General features: G+C 44.0%; 1 protein-coding gene across 5 annotated transcripts in view; it reads left to right on the top strand.

Annotated features, from left to right (window-relative positions):
* FGD5 (FYVE, RhoGEF and PH domain containing 5) overlaps positions 1 to 18329 on the top strand; it is a 153764-nt gene that overhangs the window by 102394 nt on the left and 33041 nt on the right. For 4 of the 5 annotated variants that reach the window (XM_073351271.1, XM_073351274.1, XM_073351276.1 and 1 more), the window contains exons 8-10: positions 5270 to 5357; positions 9149 to 9199; positions 11288 to 11346. In XM_073351271.1, coding sequence (XP_073207372.1) covers positions 5270 to 5357; positions 9149 to 9199; positions 11288 to 11346 — 198 coding nt within the window. The remainder of the gene's footprint in view (positions 1 to 5269; positions 5358 to 9148; positions 9200 to 11287; positions 11347 to 18329) is intronic. The other variant, XM_073351272.1, reaches the window with a different exon arrangement.

Below are 18329 nucleotides of genomic sequence, written 5' to 3'. Positions count from 1 at the left end.
AGACACATGGAGTGAAATGTCTGTTTCTGTTGTAATATCACAACTTTCATGTCTGTAATCGCGTGACCAGAGAGATTGAAGTGTTCTCCGACTGGTTTATGAATGTTATAATTCTTGACATCTGATTTGTGTCCATTTATTCTTTTACGTAGAGACTGTCCAGTTTGACCAATGTACATGGCAGAGGGGCATTGCTGGCACATGATGGCATATATCACATTGGTAGATGTGCAGGTGAACAAGCCTCTGATAGTTTCTAATGTGATGGATATGCCCTCTCTCCCCTGCCACAGCAGCGCCCAAACTGGGGCTGGGAAGGAGTGGGGGGGTCTCTCCCTCTCTCCCTGGCCGCGGCAGCCCCCGAGCTGGGGCTGGGAAGGCAGGGGGTCTCTCCCCCACCACAGCAGCCACAGAGCTGAGGCTGGGAAGAAGGGCCGTCTCTCCACAGCAGCCACAGCCCAGGAGCTGGGGAAAGTCGCCTCTTTCTCTGGCTGCTGCAGTCCTGCACATCCCAAATTCCCCCCACCCCCTCTTCTAATCCCACTGCCCCCTCCCACCTACCCCCCCATTCCTCCCAAGGCCACCAGCTCACCTTACCCGTGCGTTGTCTCCACGGCCCAGGCACCTAATTAGTGGAGCCACGCCTGCACGGCTCCACTAATTAGGTGGGTGGCCCTTCATTCTCTTGTGTGCTGCCGCCCAGGCGTGCACCTTAGAGGGAACTATCCGCGGACCACCTGAATGGAGCTTGTGGACCACTGGTGGTCCACAGATCACAGTTTGAGAATCTCTGGTCTAGGGCATCAATCAGTTAAATTGTTTTCTTCTCAAACTGCCTTTGGTGTTTTCCAAATGATTCTGACTGTCCCCTTTGCCGTCCGCCCAATGCCCCTGAGGCAGAGCAATCTCAGAGGTGCACCTTGGCTCCTGGTACACAGCAAGGGATAAGGGCTCCAGTGTTAATGCTTTTCATCAGTGTGTTGCTTTGAAGTTCAGCTACAATCAGAGTTAATAGGATTTTGATTTGAGTCATAAATCCAAGCTCAGGAGCGAACTGTGCTTTTGCTATCCTGGGGTTTCTGTTCACTCACAACTGTGTAAAGAAAGGAGTAAATAATCGTAAAATTAATGATGCATTTAAAAAAGAAAGGAAGAAAGGTTAGGGTTCCCCCCCCCGATTTTTAAGCTGGCACAGCTGTTTGCAGTTTTCACTACTTTAGGTGCTAAGGGCCAATTTTTCAAAAAACAGGATTGGGATAGCAATTGCAAAATAGGTGCAGAAATATTTGCACCTCTGTGGTGGGTTTTAAGAGTGAAATTACAGGGGAGAGAGGTGGTGATCTTATTTCTGAAGTTCTAGCCAGAACCAAAGCAGCCTGAGTTACCCAAGCCATTAAACAGCCCTTCAATGCCAGATGATCCTTATGAACCTTTAGAGTTGGCCTAGATCAGGGGTGGGCAAACTTTTTGGCCTAAGGGCCAAATCGGGGAATAGAAATTGTATGGCAGGCCATGAAAGCTCACAAAATTGGGGTTGGGGTACGGGCTCTGGGGTGGGACTGGGGGTGAGAGGTTTGGGGTGTAGGAGGGTGCTCTGGGCTGGGACCGAGGGGTTCAGAGGGCGGGAGGGGGATCAGGGCTGGGGCAAGGGGTTGGGGCATGGGAAGAGGCTCAGGGGATGCAGGCATGGAAGCAGTGGCATGTCCCATCTCTGGCTCCTATGCCGAGGGCAGCCCGGTGGCTCTGCACACTGCCCCATCCACAGGCACCGCCCCTGCAGCTCCCATTGGAGCATGTAGGAACCAGAGTGGGGCCATGCCACAGCTTCTGGGAGCTGCACGGTGTGGCCTCAACCCAGTGCCCTGGCCGGAGCAGGGACTGACCCAGCGCCCTGGCGGAGTGCTGGAGCGGGGCCAAGCCGCATGGTCCAGTGCCCCAGCTGAAGCGACCCCCAACCCAGCGCCCTGGCTGGAGCACTGGGGTGGGGCTGAGCCATGTGGTGTGGCCCCGACCCAGCGCCCCAGCTGGAGTGGGGCCGAGCTGCTGGTGCGGCCCCCAACCCAGCGCCCCAGCTGGAGCGGGGCTGAGCCGCATGGTGTGGCTCACAGGCCGGCTTAAAACATCTCATGGGCTGGATCCGGACATGGATAGTAGTTTGCCCACCCCTGGCCTAGATACATCGGTGCACTTGACCAGGTTTCCTTGGTTGAAAGATTGCTGGACCATTAATGTTGATTTTCAATAAGTCTTGGAGCACTGGGGAAGTTCCAGAAGATTGGGAAAAAACTAATGTTCTGCCAATTTTTAAAAAGGGTAAATGGAATGACCTGGGTAATTATAAGCCTGCCAGTCCGACATAAATCCCAGGCAAGATGATGGAGCAGCTGATATATAATTCGATTAATAAAGAATTAAAGGAGGGTAATGTAATTAATGCAAATTAACATGGGTTTATGGAAAATAGATCCTGTCAAAGTAACTTGTTATCTTTTTTTGATGAGATTACAAGTTTGGTTGATAAAGGTAATAGTGTTAACATAATATACTTAGACTTCTGTAAAGCATTTGATTTGGTACCGCACAACATTTTGATTAAAAAAACTAGAACAATATAAAATGAACATGGCACACATTAAGTGGATTAAAAGCTGGCTAACTGATTGGTCTCAAAATGTCATTGTAAAAGGGGAATCATCACTGAGCAGGTGTGTTTCCAGTGGGGTCCCTCAGAGATCGGTTCTTGGTTCTATGCTTTTTAACATTTTTATCAATGACCTGGAAGAAAACATAAAATCCTCACTGATAAAGTTAGCAGATGACACAAAAATTAGGGGAGTGGTAAATAATGAAGAGGACAGGTCACTGATTCAGAGGATAAACTGGGCACAAGCAAACAATGTGTGTTTTAATACAGCTAAATGTAAACATATGCAACTAAAAACAAAGAATGCAGGCCATTATTTACAGAATGAGGGACTCTAGCCTGGGAAACAGTGATTCTGAGAAAGATCTGGGGGGCATGGTGAGTAATTGGCTTAATATGAGCTCCCAGTGGCCAAAAGAGCTAATGCAATCCTAGGAAGCATAAACAGAGGAATCTCAAGTTGGAGCGCAGAGGTTATTTTACCTCTATTTGGCACTGGTTCAACCACTGCTGGAATACTTGTCCAGTTCTGGTGCCCACAATTCAAGAAGCATACTGATAAATTGGAGAGGGTTCAGAGAAGAGGCACAAGAATGACTAAAGGATTAGAAAATGTGTCTTACAGTGATAGACTCAAAAGAGCTTAATTTATTTGCGACATGCTTTAAAGGTTATTTAGAATGACATGCTCCCCTTTTGCTGATAGATGGAATGATTCTTAATTGCAGACAACACGCATATCTTAAAGGTTGATTGCCTGCTGGGTGGCCAGTGCTATGTGCTGATCCTTTCCCGTGTCTCCCCACAGTTAAGAGAAAGGTTGATCCCTCATTTGTACACGTCCATTTATCTAGAACTTGCTGTAGCATGGGACAGTGGGCAGAGCTAGTAGACTGAACACAACATTAGGTGCCAAGAACACAAGAGTTCTGATCCTGTCTTTCCCACTGGGTCAGCGTGTAACCTTGGGCAAGTCATGTATTAACCTGATTGCAGTTCAGTTTCTGAAGATGCTAATAATTACCCTCTTCAGAGAGGTGTGGTGAGGGTCTGATAAGCTACTGTTTACACAGCATTTTGAATCTATAAGACTGTCAGAAAGTGTTCCCCATCTGTGGCACCCTCTGGCATCAGCACAACCAGTATGCCAGCCTCAGTTTCCCCTTGAAAGGTTCCAGAAATAGTCCAAGCTGTCTTTCTGAGAATAAATAGCCCTTACTGGGTTAATTTATTACAAAAGAAAACCCCATGCATATAAGCTATAAAAAAAACCAGGTCCACCAACATACAGCCCTGGCATTTCTCACCATGCTCAGGCTCTCTGCAGCTCCAGCATCTCTCCCCACAAAGTGAGAGCCCTCACCCCAGCCCTCTCTGATCCTCCAGATTCAGCTCTCTGGCTCACATAGCTAGCAGGCATCTCCCTCTGCTGCTCTCTGCCTTCAGTCCCCGCTCCCAACCTTCTCTGGCCAGAGCTCTCTGGCTCAGGAAAGCCAGCAGGCAACTCTCTCTGCTAGCTACCTGGCAATTCCTCCCTCTTTCCAGTGAGGACCTGAGGAGCTTTCTGATTGCTGCAGGTTTCCCCAAGCAACTCTCTACAGCTTCTTCTGTCTATTCTCTGCTCAAGGAGTTCTCATTTGCCCCTTCCTATCTTTCTTCAAGGACCTCCTCCCTCTAGAGCCCAGCTGCCCTCTTTTAAGCCTACCTGGGGAGTCAGGTGCACTGGCCTCTTCCTCTTAAAGGGCCAGTGTCACCCTGTGACAAAGACATTAAAGTGTCATATCTCTCTCTCCATCTATACTACCGTATTTCCAGAGCGCTCATCGCCAGCAGCTAAATATAGCAATAACATAAAGCATCATTGCTCTCTGAAACCAGACCTTCTTCTGTCTGCCTTCTTTGATTAGGTCATATTCCTATCGCTATTAACATTGTCCCCCTTCCTCTCTTTCCAAGTCACTGCTAGAGCTGTGCAAACATTGAACAACGAAAGCTGAAGCCATATGAAACTCAGCTAGTTTGGGGAGTTGGACATGGAAATCAAACCAACTGAGGAGTTGTTGATTTTTGTTTTGTTTTGTTTTTTGTTGGAGGACTTTGGCAAGGTGTTTGGAGGATCACCTTTCCTAATTCAGTCTCATTGGGGTATTTTGCTGTATTTGGCCCACACAAGCCTGTTACTTAAAGTGAAACCCAATGGATATAAAATTTGAAAAATAGCAAAAAGGCTTATGCGAACCCAGCAAGCTTCATGCTGATTTGATTGCTTTGGCTCCTTGGATATCATTCTAAAATCTCTTTCTGACCTTAGCTTCTGATTGGTTCTCTGCTTCTCTTTTTCTTATTTCCTCCATCTTGGCCTGAACTATTTTGTGATATTGAATATGAATGGTGCTATCAAATGATAAATTTTCCTGTATTGGTTCTTTATAGAGATGAAGATGAGGATCTAAGCTCTGATATATATGCAGCTAGGCAAATAAATGGGAAACAGCTCAGTAGCACTTGTGTATGTAGTCACCACGGCAGATTCCCCAGGGGGTGCAATAGGCATGTGAGGTCATAATCCAGGACTCAGACTACAGAGCACTGACTGTTCTGTTTTTCCCCTTCTCTTGAGGACAGCAGAATCCTGGCAGCAGCCCCCTGAATGTGAAACACCAGTTTTTGAAAGTGGTGCAGCGCATATTCCAGTACCGCGTGCTACTCACAGGTCAGCAATATTAAAGCACTTCTAAACTTGCTATAGCAGAGACACGTCTTTCCTGTCCATATGTCGATGGCAGGCCAGGATTGGGGAGGACAGAATGCAGTCAGAACAATGGGCTGGAATCTCCAGGGAGGAACAATGTGTTTAATATATAATAGAGAAATTACCATGTATTAATAGAGATAGGCCTGAGCTACAAATGTTTATCTAGGTCTGGAGAATGATTGAATTGCACACTGGACAGGCCACTGGGGGTTAATAGCAGCTATGGGCATTGTGAAGGGAGAAAGACCCCTATTTAGTGACATCATGCTGAAGTGTAACTGTAGGATTGGAGTGTGCAAAGTCAGACTCTTGTAAGCCTCATTTTCCTGGATTTACCCATATTGGTATCCATGGATAGGGAAGGAAGCATGCCCAGACACTTATTGTCAGCACATATGTTTGATTTTACTTATGATGCCATTCATAGCTTAGCCCATACCTGGGTCACTTAAAGCTAGAGATGATCCCAAACCAAAATCCTGGAGCCAACACCTCTGAACTCTGGAAAAACTCCACTCTAAACTTTGCCACACCACAAAATCTCTCTTTATGCTCCCCCCTATCCCTGACATATGTCACACTCTGTAGAATGCTCTTTTTCTCCTCAAGAATGTCCCCTGAGGTTCTGGCTCCTTGTGGCTGCTCCTTCTCATCCTGCCCACTGCTAATCCACTCCAGCCAAAGCTGCAGTTTGTGGGAGGAGCAGCCTTTCATACATGGATACGTCATGAACACTCAGTGCGCTGGATTAGGATATTGAGGCTTCCTATAAAGGAACAGCAGTGAATTAGTTGGGGAGGGAAGTGGTGAAATGTAACAGCACAGCAGAAGTGGTGGAAGGTCAGTGCATCAGATGGAATCACAGGAAACCAGAGATCATTAGATGTAAAGATAAAGAACCATATTGGGTGTATGTATGTGTCTGGGTGGGGAAAGATGGGAGATGACCTAAGTGTGGGACAGGGAGAAGGAAACAGTAAATCCGTCCCATACTCAACAGCTGATAAAAGGAAGAGCATATTAGAGGGACTCCTATAAATGCACCAGAACAAAGGGATTGTCTGAAATTATATTCACAGCACAGATTAGCAGCAGTTTCATCTTGCTCCAAACACATTGATCAAAGATGCAACTCATTTTTCACAGCTGTTTCTGCTTTTTTAGTAACAGTGACTCAAGTGAGCACTACATACCAGTAGGAGGATATTTTGGACTGACTTGCTTCCCTCTCTGGGTATATCTACACTAGGCAAGGGAGCCTTTCAAGAAACAGCAGTTGCGTGTGACATTTAGCTGTCTTGCTTTGTCCTTATAGAGGTTTAGTGCATCCATACAGCAACACTATTCTGATAGAATGGATTTAGTGTGTCCACACACACAGTGCCCCTTACCATCACAGTATATTCTGGGACTTCAGGTGCACTTAACCCTATGGGAGCCAGCACTATTGCTGAGAGTTTTAGGGCAGTTATCAAACACAAGGAACTGCATTGTCAGACAAACTTAGAAGAAGCAGTGCAGCCGCAATGCTTGTGGCTTCCCATTCACACTTGGGAGAAACTATTGTAGATAGTATTGTAGATATCTACTGTAGATAGCACTGGTTCACGCAAACATGAGATAGTCTTTGTTCCGGGCATTGCAGCCAACTGGTATAACCAATGCTTGTAAATCACCGAGGATGGCTGTTGCATGCAGATACAAGGTATTGTGTAGGCATTGCAAGACATTCTAAACACTGGAAAAAGGCTAATGTAGTGCCCATCTTTAAAAAAGGGAAGAAGGAGGATCCTGGGAACTACAGGCCAGTCAGCCTCACCTCAGTCCCTGGAAAAATCATGGAGCAGGTCCTCAAGGAATCAAGCACTTAGAGGAGAGGAAAGTGATCAGGAACAGTCAGCATGGATTCACCAAGGGCAATTCATGCCTCACTAATCTAATTGCCTTCTATGATGAGATAACTAGTTCTGTGGATGAAGGGAAAGCAGTGGACGTGTTGTTCCTTGACTTTAGCAAAGCTTTTGACACTGTCTCCCACAGTATTCTTGCCAGCAAGTTAAAGAAGTATGGGCTGGATGAATGGACTATAAGATGGATAGAAAGCTGGCTAGATTTTTGGGCTCAACGGGTAGTGATTAATGGCTCCATGTCTAGTTGGCAGCCGGTATCAAGTGGAGTGCCCCAAGGGTCGGTTGCAGTGGGGGAGATTTAGGTGGGATATTAGGAAAAACTTTTTCACTAGGAGGGCGGTGAAGCACTGGAATGTGTTACCTAGGGAGGTGGTGGAATCTCCTTCCTTAGAAGTATTTAAGGTCAGGCTTGACAAAGCCCTGGCTGGGATGATTTAATTGGGGATCGGCCCTGCTTTGAGCAGGGGGTTGGACTAGATGACCTCCTGAGGTCCCTTCCAACCCTGATATTCTATGATTCTATGAATGGGTGGCTGCAACAGTTCATCTAATTTAGAGAAGTCATGGATGCTAGCAGATGCCCTCGGATGATAGGACAAGCAGGGTTTGTTAAGATACAGTCATTCAATTTCTCTGCACAGTGTGAAAAATAAAATACACCGGCTCTTATGTTCACAACTAGCTGTTTCTACCCAGATAAGGAAAGGTATTTAATCTCAACACTGGTTACCAATTACTGTGCTACCGCCAAAAGGAGTTGCCCACATTAGTTAAATGTCTCTAGCCAAGTGCAGAGCATGCAGCTGGGAAAGGGAAACCTAAATACGGCATGCCAACACAGCACATTACCTCCCTGCCAGATTAGGCATTGAAAGGCACAATAGCAGACGCCTCTTAACCTTCCAGAATCCAGATGAGAGACCAGTACAGTTAAGAGGTGTGGGAGAGTCTGGAAGAAGTTGAACTCACATGAGCGGGGGAGACTGAGGACGGGGGTGGGGGGGGCAAAAGGGGGGATGTAGATCTGATTCTCAAATGTGAAATTTGGGGGCTTGCATGAATCAAAGAGCTAATTTAAAAGAGTAGATGTTTTCAGGATTGGGATTTTATAAATAAAAGCACCCAGATACTACAGTGATGAGGGTCACATAAGGAACTAGAGAGAGAGAGAGAGAGAGAGAAATACCCTGACTCACACCAGTAGCCCTACCAAAGCCAATGGAACTACCTGAGTGAGTAAAGGTTTGCAAGATTGGCGTTTAAGTAAGATTTCTATTATATATAGTTTACAGAATCTATTTTCAAATTTTAATTTAGCTCCAGTGATCATTACTGAAATTCTCTATGTCCAGAACACTGGAACGTTGAGAAATATTGAATTGTACTACTATGTCCACATAGTCCATTTTCCTATGAATATAGGAAATCAGTAATTATATCTAGTACCATGCTTTCAAATGGGAAAATAGAAAACATTCATCAGAAGATCATTTGTTATCAAACTGTGTCACACTCAGCAGCTTCTCTTGGCTGAGAAACAGGGAAGCATTTTTGTTAGTTCCAGTTATGAGGTTTTACACCTGCCATGTTTTGCTTTGAATCTCAGATTTGAATGAGTCCAAAAATATCAAAAACAAAACTTGGTAAAAAAAAAAAGCCAGGTTTAAATTTGGAAGGAAATTAAATCTGTCCAGACCTCCCTTTGTTTTCTATATAAGTGATTTCATAAAAGAGTAAAGGGTTATGGGATATTATGTTTGTGTGTTTCAGCTAGTCAAACCAAACTCTTTAATTATCTGGGAATTTACTGGGTGTTCTATATCTGATTGTTTCCTACAGATTACTTGAATAACCTTTGTCCTGACTCTGCAGAGTATGAAGACACACAAGGTAATTTCAAATGGCTAGAAGAGAAACTTTTATTTAGTATGATAAATAACTAGCAATGAGATCTGTCCCAGGAATATGTGAATGAAGCCCAGACTGCAATGGCATAGGTCTGATCTGAGGTCTCACTGCTAATTTAGGGGAGATTGCCTCTCTAGTATAAACTCTTTGAGCAGAGACCATACCTTTTTGTGTTTGTACAGGGCCATGTATTCATGACCGTCAACTCCCAATGGTATCAGAGCAGGCTGTGTCTGACCAGTCATACATTCAGAATGACCAAACTATATTATGAAAAAATCTGCGAAGAAAATCTGAAACTTCTGGATAAAAAATGAAGAGGTCTGATTTTTCTAATAGGAAAAAATATTGGCCAGAGTGATGCCGTGTTCATTAGTACATTGTGATCTCACGTTGCATGGGCACAAGTGTAAATCAGGAGTAACTCCACTGGAGTGAATGGAGTTTATAGCAGTGTATAAATGGTGTAAGTAAGATCAGACTCAGGCACAATGAGTTTGAAAGGCACAATATAAAGCTGCATTCTGTCCTGTTTCCGTATTTCATGTGGAATGGCCTGAGGCAGGGTCTTCTCACAGAAATGGAAATTCAAATTCAAATTCAGCGGCCGGTCAGGTCGTTTCTGGTCATTGTCAGAGGCCTATGGTCACATTAACAAGGAAACTTGACCCACCTTCTAATACTGTGAGGAAGAAGGAGGAGGCAACCTTTCAAAGCAGGTTTGAGGTCATGTGCAGGGCAAGTGAGAGGGAGGTCAGATTGCTGTTGTCTGCCTCCTACCTTGCCTCCTCAGCTTGTGAATAAATAAAGGCAAGCATGAGCCACAGAACTGGAATCCAATCCCATATTTCAAAAACTCAAAGTTCTGAATTGTTTGGGCTCAGCACATTGGGCTAGCCAGAGAATTTTAATCCAGATCTGTATTTAGGGATTCTGGAAACCACCAGGAAATCCACCTGCCCAAAATTCAAGGTTGATGAAGGATTGGTTCATATCCAGCTCTAGAACAGAAAGCAGAGCAAAGTCTCTGACAGTCCCTTGCTACTTCACAAGCACAAGCAGTAAGGATCTGGAGATTAAGATTTGGGGCATTCCTATAGCTCCAGCATGTAGAGCCTACAGAAAGAGAACTGAGTGAACATAAGCATAGCTCAGACTTTTTGGTTCATTCCCAGAGCTCAGCCACCAGCTAAATCCTAGTCCAGTCTTGGCATACCCATGCTGGGTATGATATTTCTGAAGTGAAGTGGGATGGCCTGATGTGTTTATTTGCATGCTATTACCCAGAATGAACTTGCAGCTCACCATTGTTTTGCACTGGTGCTGATGCTGCGGAGGTCTGGAATCAGCAAGAAGGCTTGGTCTATACTTGTTCCTTGAGCTCTGACCAGCACACGTACACTTGCGAGACAACGTATCAAAATCAGCTTGTTCAAAATACAGAACAAATGAGGTGCTCAGCACCTATCAGGATATGGTCTTCTAGTTGCCTTGGAATAATCTTCATGGGCTACTCCCATTGAAATCAATGGGAGTAGTATGAGGTCACAGGGGGATCAAGGCTAATGTTATATTAATCAAGCAAATACTGTTCTCAGCCCATCCAGTGTGAACCTGGAGTAACTAAATTGAAATGAATTGGGTTACTCCTGATTGACCTTATATATAACTGAGAGCAGAACTTGGCCCACCATTTAAAGCACTAGCCATAAGCTAAAGGTAAACTGTCATGCTTACAAAAAACTGCTACTGGAAGATATGTCACAAGATGATTTGGTGAAATTCAAAAGCACTTAAAGATGGTCCCATGAGCTTTCTTGTCTGGGGCAAGCTTGGCTCATGGTATTATAGCAAGAGGGAGACAAAGGGAAGGAAAGAGGGGACCCGATGTGGAAAGCAAGTAGGACTGTTTGGGATCCTAGTTATTAAGGGCAGCTTGCCCCTGAAGGTGCCAATGCAGCTTAGCCAATGCATTTCTTTAAAAGATGTATTTATAACAAGGTGGGATATAGGTTGCTTTTTCTAACCTCTCATGTGCTTTGTGCCTTTCTGTATTGCTTCACCCCTCAGCTGCCTTACTCATTGTCTCTGAAATTACGGACCGAGCCAACGACAGCATGCAGCAAGGGGTGAGTTGTGATTTGATGATTGGTACTGTCTTCTCTGTGAGTTTGCTGAGGAGTGTGTCACCCCACTGTACTATCCCAGAAAACCAGATCCTTTAGCCGAGGGTAAGTACTCCACGGTGTGCTCCAGATCTAGGCTCCATGGGTTAAATTCTGCTCTTGTTTATACTGGAGTAAATCTAGAGCAACTCCACTGACTTCAGTATATTTTGCAAGATGTAAGTCAGTGCACAATTCAGCCCAAAGTCTTTGTTTTCTCTTTGGCTGTGGGTGTGTTAATATTGCACACTGAGGAATGAGTGAGTGGGACACTGTAAATTTCATGGACTCTGCTTCCAATCTGGGATGTATACAGGTATGTAACCTTAGTTGAAGACATCATAGGTCCGATCTTGCTCCCACTGATGTTAACAACCCTGATTCTGAACTCACTAAGGGTATGTCTACACAGCAGAAGCTGTGCATGGGCTAACCTACCAGCGCTAGCTTGAACCAGGCAGCGTGGGTAACAACAGCCGTGACGATACCACAGTGTGGGCTTCAGTGCAGGTCGTAGAAGCCTGGCATGGACCCTGGGTATATATTCGGCTTGCTAGCCAGATCTGAAACCCATGTTATGCTGTCTTTACTGCTATTGTTGCTTGCGCTAGCTGGATTCATGCTAGTTTGAGCAGGTTACCCTGTATACAGCTTTTACTGTGTAGACATACCCTTATGTGGGTTATAGGTTTTTACTAACGTATAATTCCATAGACTTCAGAGGAGCTACTCCTGATTTACTCTCATGTAGATCACAATCCAGTACAGTTGGACAAGATTTTCAAATATAGGATCCTATTAGATTAGGTGTCTAAATACAGATTTAGATATCTTAAATAAATTATCTGATCTTCAAAAGTGCAGAGCACTCAGCAGCTCCCATTGAGGTCAGTGTGTGTTACTAGCACCCTGTGGCTGGAGATTAGAGCCCCAGGACGTTAGCAAATATAGTCTGCAGATAATCTGCAAAAAATATATAGTCTGCAAAAAATAGTCTGCAGATAACTGTTCTTCTAGCCATTTGCTCACAGAGCAAAATCCTGTTTCCATGTAAGTCAATAGGAGTTTTGCTATTTACATTAGTAAGAAGCAATATCAAGTTCAGAATACAGGAGGTACTGGGCTTGATCCTGATCTTACATATATTGGTTTTATATCAATGGAACAAGTTCCACTTGAGTTATTGGTAACTAGTACTTTCCCATTGGTTCCAGTGGAGTTCTTCCTGATTTACATTGGAAAGGCAACATGATCAGGGCCACTGTGGTTCTCTATACTGCATTATACCAGCCATTTTTATCTTATATAATTTGATCGGGGGCTCAATGCTGTCCTTGGATGCATGTTCTCAATTTCATTGACTTTAGCTAAAGCACAAGAGACAAAATTGAACCCAAAGAGACAATTAAGAGCACCACAGGTCTGTACAGTGCCTTGAAACACTGCCTTAGAAATACCTTCACAAACCAAAATAAAATATTAATAATACTATTTGTGAAGCACATGCTCCTCCTCTTACCAAGGCACTCTGGCCTCTACAGTAAACATTCTATTATTATTATTATTTTATTATAAATAACATGTAGATTTTAAGGTCAGTGACCTTCTGTATACCTTGTGGCTGAAATGAAGCATTTCTTTTAGGAGGCCTCTAATCTGAATTTAAAGACTTCAAGGGACAGGGAATAGATCATATCAAGGGTCTTCCCAAATTCACGGCCATGAAAAACTCATCACAGACCGTGATATTTGGTCTCCTCCTGTGATATCTGGTCTTCTGTGTGCTTTTACCCTATACTATACATATTTCACGGGGGAGACCAGCGTTTCTCAAATTGGGGGTCCTGACCCAAAAGGGAGTTACAGGGGGGTTGCGGCATTGCCACCCTTATTTCTGTGTTGCCTTCAGAGCTGGGCGGCCAGAGAGTGGCAGCTGTTGGCCAAGTGCCCAGCTCTGAAGGCAGCGCCCCACCAGCAGCAGCACGGAAGTAAAGGTAGCAATACCAGACCATGCCACCCTTACTTCTGCGCTGCTGCCTTCAAAGCCGGGTGGCTGGAGAGCGGCAGCTGCTGACTGAGGGTCCAGCTCTGCAGGCAACAGCATAGAAGTAAGAGTGGCAATACCACACCATGCCATCCTTACTTCTGTGCTGCTGCAGGCAGTGGCTCTGCCTTCAGAGCCGGGCTCCCGGCCAGCAGCCACCATCTCTAACTGCCCAGCTCTGAAGGCAGCGCCACCACCAGCAGCAGCTCAGAAGTAAAGGTAGCAGTACTGCAACCCCCCCTACAATAACCTTGTGACTCCCCCCATAACTCCTTTATGGGTCAGGATCCCTACAATTACAACACTGTGAAATTCCAGATTTCAATAGCTGAAATCATGAAATTTATGATTTTTAAAATTCTGTGGCCATGAAATTCACCAAAATGGACCGTGAATTTGGTAGGGCCCTAATCATATCCCTGGGGAAGCTGTTCCAATGCATATTTACCCTCCCTGTAAAAATTCACATTTTATGTCCCGTTTGAACTTCGCTGACTTTAAATTTCCAGCCTTGGGATCTTGTTATGCCTTTGTCTGCTAGACAAAGAACCCATTAGTACCAGATACCTTTTCCCTGTGTAGGTAATTATATACTGCCATCTAATCACCTCTTGCCCGTCTCTTCAGTAAGCTAAATAATAATAATTATGATGATGACAATCATTCATACTTCATAAAATGAACAATGCAAAAGATGAGCAAAATAGACAAACATCCTGGCATCAATATGGAAAGGAAGAGGAGAATGATGTGAATTAAAGTATCAAACAAGTGCTTTTGAGAAAGGTTTTATTTTCAGACATGATTTTAAAAGCCCGTGATTTTAAAGGTGACAAAATGGATGGATTTAGGCAGAAGCTATGGGGCACGAAATCCACCCCTTTGGGGCTGCCACAGCAACATACTTGTCACCTGCTGTCCTAGGGATTCTCTACGTGCCCTGCCAGCATGAGGAATGAGAGCCTTTGGTAAGAAGTGGAACCCCAAGTGTTCAGCATGTAAATCCACATTGTCTTTCATCTTTTAAAAATGAAACCTTCATGTTTTGTTCAGACGAAAACTGCAAGCAGCTGTTTGCAGCAGATGAGTCCTTGGAGCCAAGAATGTCAACTTTTGCTCACAACTGGCAAGCTCTGATGCTCAGGTTTAAAAGTCATGTCTCTGATATGCGCACCAAGGCCATAAACACGCCAGCATTTTCACGAGCTGTTTAACAGCACAGATTTCAGTGACACTCTCCTCACGGATCGAGACCAATCCTCCGCCGCAACTTTTAATGTTTGTACAGCAGAGAGATAGGCAGCAGGTAAAACTGTTCCTATCTTTCTGAAGGGGAGAAAACTGCTTTAGCAGAACTACTGTGAGCAGTGCTAGGGGAAGAGACTGAAACTCTAATCCAGCTCCCCTTGAAGGCAATATTAAAACCTCCGTAGAGTTCCAGAGGATCAGGACTGATCCCAACATTTTTTGCCATATGACCTGAGCAGGTTTCTCTGTTCATGCAGAGATGGACTCCAGCCACGAGAATTGGATCGGTAGTTTTAGGACCTAGGGTTTTGGTTTGCCCTGATAACGTGCACCACAGATAGAGGCCATTTGCAAAATTCTGATCTCGTTCTGAACATCCCAAAGTTCAGGGATGTTTGGATATGTGATTTTTGGTGTAAATCCATTTCCACTTCTTTGTTTTAAAGTTTATTCCTTTTTCTTTGCCATCTATCTGGGAACAAATCTCTGTTATCCCTTAGTACAACAGTGTCACACATCTGGCCCAATTAGTGTATGTATGTGACCTCCCATGACATATTCAAATTCTGCAGAAGCTAAACCTTCATCTTAAAAATAGCACCAGAAAGATGAACTCTTCCATACTTGGAAGCATAGATTCAGTTCCTATACAACTGGCTCCCTAATGCCTCCCCTCCCCCATTTCCTCCCCTGGAGGACACATCAGAGAATCTGGGCCATAGTTTGCACAGCATTTGGAGATTCTTTGGGCATTATAGAAGTGGTGGACTGTATAATTTTTGCTGATTAGGAGTTTATTTCAGAACCATTTCCTCTAAACTTCTATATTGACTTTTGCACTTTATTTTTATCATATTATTATCACAATAATAATATCATATTATTAAACCAGTGACATGGAAGAGATTAAACACAATTTCCTCCTTCCCCAACTTCTGTAAATGCACTTGGTTTTTTTGAGGGGCAAGTTTCTTGAGAGTCAAATTGTTGGTCTTGGAAGCTGTATTCCCGCTATCGTAACCCACTCATATACAAGCAAACACAAATCCGCAGCTCCTTCTTCTCTTATTCATAGATTATCAATGCAAAGCAATTAACAGCTGACTCTAACTACAGAACAGACTCAACAGAGTCATTCCGAATACAATATTAATAACTTGATGTGTACCTGGATGAATTCCTAGACTATAATTTAGACTTGGGATAGGAGGGAGAGTCCTGTTGGTACTAACACATTATACTACACTTCCAAATCTAACAGGAGCATTGAATTACAGACAGTGTTTTCTATGGCACACCAAGCATTAATTTATTAGCTTTTTCTTTAATGGTAACAATACTCTAGCACCTTTTCCCCTAGCAACTTTTATCCCAGGAGTTCAAAACACTTTACAAATATTAATTAGCCCCACAGCACTCATGTGAGGTAGGAAAATATTTGCATTTTACACATGCACGAATAGAAGCTCAAAGTAGACCACTGTCACACAATATTAGAGGCACCTATTGTTCTAAGTAAGAGGCATTCAGGACTTTGAGCTAAGAAAGGGATGTATTACCCGTTAAACCTCTACAGTCTATTACAGGTCCTGAGGCACTAAGAGTTATACATCATAGTTGCTGTTAACTACTGGTAAATTCCTAAGGAAATTTGTCCACATAGACAAAATGATGATAACTTCATTGCCTTTTGGAAGCTGTAGTTCATGGTTAAGCTAGCCAGATATGAATTTCCTACATCTGCAGTATTAATTGGGTGGTGCTGTTTTTTGACTCCTGGGTCCTAGCTTGTAAATGTGAATTGGAATAGGGAGAGTTATTAGCATTGTTTAATGTAGGTTGAATGGGATGGGTCAGAGTATTGGTAATAGACTATGAAGTCTTTCACTTCTGGGTCACTAGTTTGATTCTTGACAGAATAAGCACTAAAAGTAATTATCATTTATGGCTGTTTGGTTGAAATAAGATTTTGAATTTTAAAATATTAACAGCTTGATTTGTCTTGCTTGAAATTAGGAATGCTTGTTCATGAAAATAGAATGATATCCTGATACTTTGCAGGCTTGTGTGCAAATAAAATCCTTGGAATACTACTCACAGTCTTGAGTGTGTTGCTGATCTGGGCTGTTACACGGTCTTTTGGAAAAACAAAGCTTTTCAGTTTAGTTTTTAGTCTCAGTTTAGGACTGTAACTTTTAACAGGAAGGTAAACCCATTGCATTGGGCAGGACAAAAACAAGCCATCGTGAGCTGCAGCACATCATGTCCTGTCTCAGCATTGAGACATGAAGACATCACACTGGCCTGAAATATTTTCAGGACACTTTGAAGGTCCTGAAAGACGAGACTGCAGGATGCATAATGAATAGTGCCTTCTGAATCTGTATCGACAAGATCATAGACATACCTACTTTACCCAACTGCTCTCTTTGTCAATGATCCTAAAAGAATATAAAATGCACTGGAATCATCACTAGGGGGACATATAAGAGATCTCAGTTATACCCATGCAATCTCATTGACTCTGATATTTAGGGAATATCCTGATGTAGATCAATGAAGGGTGGGGGGAGCAGCCCATTGTCTACCAGAGCAGAAAACTGCAGTCAAGACAGAAAAGCTGTTAGACAATGGAGCATTTTCCCGTCTTTGCAGTGACGTGCATCAGGATGGTCCGAAGGCAGATGTCGGACTCTGTGGCTTGCACAGGTATATAGCTGAAAATTTAGCCCAAAAGCAGTTAGTTTGGGCAGCACAGTCCTAATGTTTAGCCCTGAATGTACCCCAGTGAGGTCCCATTGCTGTAGCGGGGCAGCTGCTTTTGGTCTCCTACTGCAATAGTGATGAGAAGAAATCCTAACTAAATCGCCTGAACTTGTCATCCAGATCCCTTGGTATCCAGGATTTCAACAGTACCATCTGCCAAGTAAAAAGGGGCTGGGGAGGGTGGAGTGTCACCCTTAACAGAGAGGAGACCTGAGATGCTGATAGAGGCTCTTTACCAAAGTTTTCAAAGCATGACAATAATTAAAACCTCTTCCCTTCCCCCAGCACAAATAAGTGCCTTCTGATTGATACCATTCCTTTAATGGGAGCATCGGTTTGCTTAGATTCATTTTACATGCCGAGTGCTAAGTGGATACAACTTGCCCCTGCTCGTTTATTGTGCCTGCGCTGCTCAGGCCAGGTAAGCAGGGAACAGTATCAGACTTTGGTAATGAGCTCCCTGATCTTTGCAAGGCTTTTGAAAGGAAGGACTGTGCTCTCTAGTTAACCTTTCAGACCCCTGGTACAAATCTATTAATCCTGAATGCAAAAACCCCAGATAATCCTAGCAATGGTTCTAAAGTATAAAGACGTGCTTTCAATTACCCTTGTCACCTCAGCAAGAGCAGCTATTTGGTAAAAGGAGACAGCAGTGAGTGGGCCCTTAGGGGGTGTATTTACGGGAGAGGGGAGCAGCATACTTTGCCTCCAGCTCCTGGCTTCCTGGGTTGTGGAGGAAGAATGTCACTACAGAGCATAATGTATCCATGTATTTATGGACTATAAGGTGGATAGAAAGCTGGCTGGATCGTCGGGCTCAGTGGGCGGTGATCAATGGCTTGATGTCTCGTCGACAGCTGGTATCAAGTGGAGTGCCCCAGGGGTCGAT

Source organism: Lepidochelys kempii, chromosome 7, assembly GCF_965140265.1.
Source record: "Lepidochelys kempii isolate rLepKem1 chromosome 7, rLepKem1.hap2, whole genome shotgun sequence".
NCBI lineage: Eukaryota > Metazoa > Chordata > Testudines > Cheloniidae > Lepidochelys > Lepidochelys kempii.
Note: the sequence above shows the minus strand (reverse complement) of the source record. Positions and strands in the feature narration are given on the sequence as shown.